The sequence below is a fragment of the Nicotiana sylvestris genome, chromosome 10 (assembly GCF_000393655.2).
Source record: "Nicotiana sylvestris chromosome 10, ASM39365v2, whole genome shotgun sequence".
Lineage (NCBI taxonomy): Eukaryota > Viridiplantae > Streptophyta > Magnoliopsida > Solanales > Solanaceae > Nicotiana > Nicotiana sylvestris.
Genome location: NC_091066.1, coordinates 102,045,547 through 102,053,271, shown reverse-complemented (window position 1 = coordinate 102,053,271; position 7,725 = coordinate 102,045,547). Strand labels below are relative to the sequence as shown.

The following is a 7,725-nucleotide window of genomic DNA, read 5'->3' as shown; positions in this document are numbered from 1 at the left end:
CTTATTTATAGCCAAACTTCAAGCATTTAAAATTAAAATCCCACAATCTTCCACTCATCCCCTTTAACTTTCACTACTTAATGTTTTGTCCCTCACTATATTAAACAAATATATTAGTTCCTACTAACACATATCTTTTCTTTATTTAATTTCATTATTCCCCACTACCGCATGTTTTGTCCCCCACTATATTAAACAATGTATTAATTTTCCACCATTATATCTTGTCCCCCACTACGTATTAAAAAATATATTAATTTAATATTATTAGTACCTAGTGGACGGAACACTCAGATTAAATAATTGTTCAAATTTTTAATTCCAAAAATACCCCTCTGAAATTACTGAAATTACCATTCCACCCTGAAAATACTACAATTTACCATTCTACCCCTGAAATTACCATTCCATCAAATTTTTAACAAACAAGTAGATTGAAATCACTAAACTCAATAATCAATTGAACTTCAAATTAAATCTAACAACATTACAACCAACAACTTCTATATTAAACTAAACAAGAACATAAAACAACTGAAGAAATAATCAAAAATGATAAACAACGAACAAGGAAAGAATCAAACATATACTGATTTCAAATATGAGAATATCAAACAAAATACGGACAGAAATGAAACTTAAACCAACTAACCGGAAATGAACAACGATGAACTCGAACGGAAATGGAAAACTCGAACCAAGACTGCCAACGACCTAACGGATCTCGACTTCAACGACAACCCACCTTCTCTTTTAAACTCGACGAACTCAGAACGACAAACGACGACCCCAAACCTTTTTCTGTTTTCTGATTTTATCAATGGACAGACCGTTTTCAGGTGTTGTTTTGGACTGATTTTTGGAAGAAGGGGCGGAGGAGTTGTGTTGTTCTTTTGAAGGTGAGTCCATGAATGGAGGAACTAGATGGAGTTAGGGTTGGTCGCTGGTCTAGTTGGGTGGTTTCCGGCGAGGTGAGGGTCGTTTGGACAGGAACAGCAGCGCCTTGGAGAGGAGTGGGACGTTGGTTTAGGCGAGTTTGGTGGTGAAGAGCGCTGCTGCGTGTGGAGGCATAGTGAAGGCAGCAGCGGCGGAATGGAGGTTGGCTCGCTGGTGGGTGGGCTAGGTGCTTCTCTAGGGGTTGTGTTTATGAAGAAGGTGACACTTCTCTTCTGATGGAAATGGCTGCTGACCCTAGGGTTCTCTAGTGTTCTTTGTTGGGTGTTTTATGAAGAAGAAGAGCTGCGGGCTCTCTTGGTGAATGAGGGTGGAGAAGACGATAGGTGGCAGTCGTGGCTGTTTGGGGTTCTAAGGTTCTTGGTTGAAGATGGAGATGTGGGGAGGGAGTGGTGGTCGTCTGGTTTTTCCAGCTACTGGAGGGGTCTGTTTGGACGTGAGGATGGAGGAGAAGGGGCAGCCATGAGAGCTTGGGGTTGGTTTAGAGAAGGAGAAAAAGAGAGGGGGGGGGTGCAGATGTTTTAGGGTCTGGGAAAAAATGAAGAAAAAATGGTTAGAGGGGAGTAACTCGTTTGGGTTATGGGGCGGACCGGGTCGGGTTGACCCGGTGGAGGTTATTTGGTTTGGGCCTAGTTGATTTAAATTAAAAGGTGGCCCAATCCGATTTTCTTCCTCTTTTATTGCTTCTTTTTCTTCTTTTATTTTTTCTTAAACTAAAACTAAATTCTAAAAATCCTAAATTATCATATAGAACTAAATTAATTTATAAAAGTGCAAATTAATTATCAATAACAATTAACACACAATTAAATAGCAATTACGATAAAATTACACAATTTGGACATTAAATGCTAAAAATGCAACGTACAATATTTTTATGATTTTTTTGTTCTTGTAAAAACAAACTTAATTGCTCCTAATTGTAGAATTAAATCCTAAATGCAAATGCGACATATTTTTGTATTTTTATTAATTTAACAAATAAACATGCATGGACAAATACAAATAATTATCCAAAAATGCCACGAAATTCTCAAAATTGCACACAAAAGGAAAATTGTTTTATTTTGAATTTTTTGGGAGTAATTCTCATATAGGGCAAAAATCACGTGCTTACAACCGCAACTATCAATAAGATTTCATTTCCTTTACTCATTGAATATTTAGTCTCTATTATTTCTTATTCTTCTATATTCGAAAAAGTGAAGTAAAATTGGTTATTAGAAACCCAATTTATTTCAATACTTAATTTGACCACAAAAATTATTTTATGGTTAAACAGTTAAAAGAATGACATATTTTTATATTTAAAAATAATTTAACTTTTGATATTTTATTTTATTCTAAATTTAAAGCTTTTATTACCTCACAAATATTATAATTATAATTATAATTATAATTATAATAAATATAAAATCATAAATTTTAAAAGTTTTATAAGTATCTACAAATATTGGAACGGAAATAGTACTGTTTCGTTTTATAAAATCGGATGTCCAGGAAGGGAAACATAATGAATGTAGAAACAGTGAAATGGCGCGGTCCCTGCTCTTAGACGGCACCATATCACCATTCAATACGCGGTAACAGATGAAGTGAACTAACAAAGCCGCAACTGCTTTTCCATAACTTCCTCATTACAGTTCTCTTTTTCTTCTTCTCCTTTCTCCCATACAGTTTTCTTCTTTCTTTAAAAAAGAGGAAAGAAGAGAAAAGTCTCTGTAGCAGTATCACGCCAGTGGTGGCAATGCCGCCAGAACTACCACCTGCGCCACCTCCTACAACAGCAATAAACTTTATTACATAAAATAGTCAATAATCCGAACAAATTTTGGTTTCATTTTTTCAAAAATGCCAGTAGCCATGAAGCGGAACCAAAACCCAACACGCGACTTAAAGCACCGTGTCCTCACGTGCCTCCACAAACTTTCCGACCGCAACACTCACTCTGCGGCGGCCGCCGAACTCGAATCCATTGCTAAGACCCTCTCATCAGAAACAGTTCCTCCTTTCCTCTCCTCCATCTCCGCAGTCGATTCCGCCGACAAATCTCCTGTCCGAAAACAATGCCTCCGTCTCATCTCCCTTCTGTCCGAGCAGCACCGCAACACTCTCTCACCTCACCTCTCCAAACTCCTCTCCGCTGTCGTCCGCCGCCTCCGTGACCCTGACTCCGCCGTCCGCACCGCCTGCGTCACCGCATGCACTTCCATCTCCTCAAACCTCACACAACCTCCGTTTTCCTCAATTATCAAACCCTTCCTCGAAGCGCTGTTCACGGAGCAGGAGATGAACGCTCAGATCGCGGCAGCATTATGTTTATCAGCGGCAATCGAGGCGTCGCCGGAGCCGGATGTTGTCTGCTTGAGGAAGCTGTTGCCGAGGTTCGAGAAGCTTCTCAAGTGTGGGAGCTTTAAAGCGAAGGCGGCAGCGCTTACGTTGATCGGTAGTGTGATTGGAGTAGGAGGAGCTTCTAATCAGCAGACAATGAGGAATTTGGTGCCGTATTTGGTGGAATTTATGAGTAGTGAGGATTGGGCTGCTAGGAAAGCTAGTGTAGAGGCTTTGCTCAGACTCGCCGTAGTTGAGAGAGACTCACTCTCGGAATTCAAAGCTTCTTGCCTTAAGACATTCGAGGCTAAAAGATTCGATAAGGTTTATTTTCAATTAAACTCAAATTCCTGTCTTTTGTTTTAGTTCTTGCTAATTCGATTCGAGTTCTCTTTTATTTGATTGAAGTTTGATTATTTTATGGATCCTTCATTTTAGTTCATTTATGTTGACCACTCCTGTTAAGGAGTGTGTCGTGTGTACCCATAACTTGTGCAAATTCTTCAAAACACACTAAGATGGTAATTATATGGGAATTTATGCAAGTTCTGCAAAAGTAAATATGTTATACCCCTGCCGGATACTAATATATTACATACTGTTACTGGATACTTGTAGAAGCCCCTCTCAGAAGCTGAGGATATATTTCTACGAGTATAATTTTGTTGATGATTGTAAGATCTATTGACTAATTGTTTAGGTGAAGGCTGTGAGGGAAACAATGAACCAAATGTTGGAGGTGTGGAAAGGAATCCCTGATTTGTCTGATGATGAGTCTCCTCTACCCCAGTCAAATTCATCATCTAAAGGTATCTAATATTTTATCTGCTTCCGTCTTCTTAATCTCAATTTAAAAAATCAATTACCTACGCCTTAATGCTAAAGGATGGGTGGCTATATGAATACTCCATGGTTTCCACTCCGTTTGGATAAATAGTGTATTTTTAAGGCAAATAAAATGATCTCTAAAGCTAGAGGTTTTCTAAATATAACACGTATCACTTTCTAGTTATTCTAGGTGAAATTATTTACTTCACATTTTATTTCCTTGTTACTTAACATTTGTGTTGCTTATCTAAGTCATCGTCCTCCTTTTTGTGAAGTTTCTCATATTGCTTATCTACTTTCTTATTTATTCTAGTGAAACTAAATAGGCTTCTCATGTTTTCTCCTGGAAACAGAAAATGCTAGTGATGGGGGTTATCCACCTAGCATGAAGACCTCCTATACCATGAGCTCTGGTGCGCCTAGTGTTAGAAAAAAGCAGGCTCATAAGACAGCTTCTACTGATTGTTCTTCTGCTCGTACAGCCTTAAAAGGTCGTCTTTCGAACACTTCTGAAAAGAAATCAACCCCAGCAATCTTCCGCAAGCTTGATCGCAAGAAGCCATCTGAATGGAAAGTTGAAATTTCTGCTCCTCTTGGTACTCCTGGGACCAGGACTTCTGAGAATGAAACTAAAAACAAAGAGGGGAGACTGGCAGACAAAGATGAGGAGATGGAACAACAAACAAAACTAGAAGTCCGACGAACCCTTTTCAGTAAGATCTCTGGTGAAAGAAAGCCTGGTGCATTGAGAGCTGGATCGCGTGTGGTTCCATATCTTAATGAGATATCAAAATCTACTGTTATTGTAAGTAATGAAACTGGGGATCTCTATAGGAACCCAAAAGAATGTGAATGCAAAGATCTCTCTCAGATCCGGAAACAACTTGTGCAAATTGAAAACCAGCAGTCCAGTTTGTTTGAGCTTCTCCAGGTAATTTGCTAATGGCCGAGAATACTCCCCTGCTGACTTTGGATGTAATCGTAAATTGGTCATGATAAGTTAATATGCATGGTTAATATATATGCATTAGATTTTGATTTTCAACTAGTCTTTTATGCACTAATTTACCTTTAACTTAGGCTTAATATCAGAATTGTATTCCCTCCTTCCACTTTGTTTGCGCTGTTACTTTATTAGTCTATTAGACTATTCTTAAAAGAATAACACATTTTTGTATCTCCTTAATAAGAAGCTTTTATAGCCACACAAATGTTATGGCATGTTTAAGATCACAAGTTTCAAAAGTTGTATAACTACACAAATGTTATGACATATTTAAGACTACAAGTTTCAAAAGTCTTCATTTCTTTATTAAACTTTGGGGCAAGTCAAACAATGCCAAACAAAGTGAAACAGAGAAAGTATTTCCTTCCTTCTCAAGAACACATTGAAAAAACATAAGAAGATAATAGAATTTATTCTTCGTGGAATTGAAGTTGCTAACTCTTACACAATGATTAATCTGGCGGAGTCAGTCTGAAGATACCAACAAATTAACCTCCTAGTTTTGTTGCCTAAAGTTTAATTGGTTATTTGGGATTTCCTTTGGACCAAAACATTTTCTTGTGCAAGCTTTTGAGTTTTTTTCTTGGATAAGCTCTTCCCTCTTCAATTTTGACTCCTCATGTTTTGAGGATTTTAGGCTATCAGCTTATAGGAATACTCAAAACATTGATGCCTTCCTCGTGATCACTTTTAATTTCTCAAAAGTTTTTCTTTGTCTTGTTTGTACCTAGAGATTTATTGGGAGTTCAGAGAGCGGCATGCATTCTTTAGTGACACGAGTTCAAGGTCTAGAGCTGGCATTAGATGAGATCTCATTTGACTTTGCTATGTCCACCGGAAGGAAGTCAAGGACTGATTCTGCAGCCATGTGTTGCAAGCTACCAGGTGCAGAATTCTTGAGTTCAAAACTTTGGAAGAGAACAGGAGGTCGGAGTTCTACCTCACGATCTTTTGCTCATGGTGAAACCTCATCAGCAGGTGCTGTAAGCAGCAAAGCTGGTGAGCATGGAGATGGAGAAAGATTTAATTTGGAACGTGGGAGATCTTGGCTTTGCAGTAATCATGGATTTATTGTCAATCCATTAGCAAAAATGCATCGTGAAGCTCAGGGAATCTCTGAACCTTCGTCAAGTGGAGTTTCAAACAATTTCCGTAATGGTGTATGAGAATTTATTGCAGGTGATTTATGAATATTTCATCTCAACCCCTGTTACATTCTGTTAACCTGCAAAGTTCAGTAGAGCACATTAAACTCTGCACTTGGTATGGGTTGCCTAAATCAATTAGGGATATCATTCTATTATTTGACAGCAGAATGTATTTTCGGTCCTGGTATTGGATATCCTTCTCGAAGCATAACATGCTTTTTCTTGGAATGAACGGCTTGAATGCCCATACAGAAAAAAAAAGAGCTTGACCAAATAGGAATCTTCCTTTCCTCAACACTTACAAGAACTAAGTTTGGACTCCTACTTTTTCCAATTGCCTTTTTGTGTGATCGTAAGAGGTCTGTGAGAGGGCTCGAATAGAGTATCCTATAACTAATGCATATAGAGGACATCAGTTGGTAATTGGTGTCATGAAAAGATGGTCATTCTTAAGAATATGTACTTTACATGTGCATTACATAGTTCTAACTTGGCACCTTATCTTTTCTTTTTATGCAATTATCTTTTCATCTAAAGAGAATATACGAAATTGTGAAATCGTGATTCAATTTTTTTAAAAATAATTTTTCCACAACATTTTTGAGTAGAGGAATGCTGAAGCGCTTAACTTTTTCTATGGTTACTCTGTTTTCCAGGCTGTGTGGATTGGAATGAAGACTCGGTTCAATTCTCAAATTAGTTTGGACCTTGAGCATATGGTAGGACAAAAGAGTGAAGCAGGAAGTAGTTTTCTAATAGAGCTACTACAGTAATTATGCCTTTACATATTTGGCGAAGGAATAGTACATTCAGAAAAGCTTGGCCAAGGTATTGCATCCACTTCTGGTCATTCTACCAAGACTTCGGGTAGAATTAGTGTTTGTAACTTAATTTCTTTGATATTTCACGCTAGAGGAAGAAGAATATTTGAGAGACAGGAAGCTGTAACAGTGTATTTCGGGTTTAAAAGGACAAGATGTCTCTGTATAGTGTATATAATAGGAAGTTATCTGTTCAGTAATAGCTTTTGCTACGATTTTCTCTATGCATTATCATTATACAATATGATGATGTCAGAATATGTAAGTGATACCCCATGTTTTCTATAATGATGAATGCGTGTTTCATGGTGTAGTTGTTATCTTTTTTCTACCTACCAACTTTCGGGGATCTCGTGGACCGCCGTAATGAATACAGTAAAGCTACAAAGCATAAGAGTGTGTTGTGTTTTTTTTTTGTCTGTGGTTTAATTTTTTTTTTTTTTTGTGTGTGTTTGGTGGGGAGGGGGGGAGGGGGTTGGTGAGGTGAATGTTACAACTCAAACGGAAAAGATAGAAAATCCTAAGGGGCCAAGAGCAGGAATGGTCCCCGAACAAATTTACGGTGGACTAGTCGGCATTGCCGACAAAGCCAATAACAAGAACATAATAGAGACAGGGGGGGGGGGGAATCAATTTT

The 7,725-nt window shown here is 38.0% G+C and overlaps 1 protein-coding gene across 2 annotated transcripts; it reads left to right on the top strand.

Annotated features, from left to right (window-relative positions):
* The first annotated feature begins 2,585 nt into the window (after positions 1–2,585).
* Positions 2,586–7,401, top strand: LOC104232479 (TORTIFOLIA1-like protein 3). Of its 2 annotated transcripts, XM_009785703.2 has the most exons (5): positions 2,586–3,609; positions 3,986–4,094; positions 4,467–5,044; positions 5,851–6,298; positions 6,924–7,401. In XM_009785703.2, exons 1-4 carry the CDS (start codon positions 2,806–2,808, stop codon positions 6,283–6,285), a joined length of 1,926 nt encoding a protein of 641 aa, XP_009784005.1. In that variant the 5' UTR covers positions 2,586–2,805; the 3' UTR covers positions 6,286–6,298; positions 6,924–7,401. The 2 variants fall into 2 exon arrangements, with proteins under 2 accessions (XP_009784005.1, XP_070016189.1); XM_070160088.1 differs by lacking the exon at positions 5,851–6,298.
* Positions 7,402–7,725: the final 324 nt, after the last annotated feature.

Bases quoted from the DNA above. Each gene is read 5' to 3' on its own strand.
- LOC104232479 (XM_009785703.2), top strand. From the start codon at position 2,806: ATGCCAGTAGCCATGAAGCGGAACCAAAACCCAACACGCGACTTAAAG. The intron at 3,610-3,985 runs GTTTATTTTCAA...CTAATTGTTTAG, and splicing joins AGGCTAAAAGATTCGATAAG to GTGAAGGCTGTGAGGGAAAC. The intron at 5,045-5,850 runs GTAATTTGCTAA...GTTTGTACCTAG, and splicing joins GTTTGTTTGAGCTTCTCCAG to AGATTTATTGGGAGTTCAGA.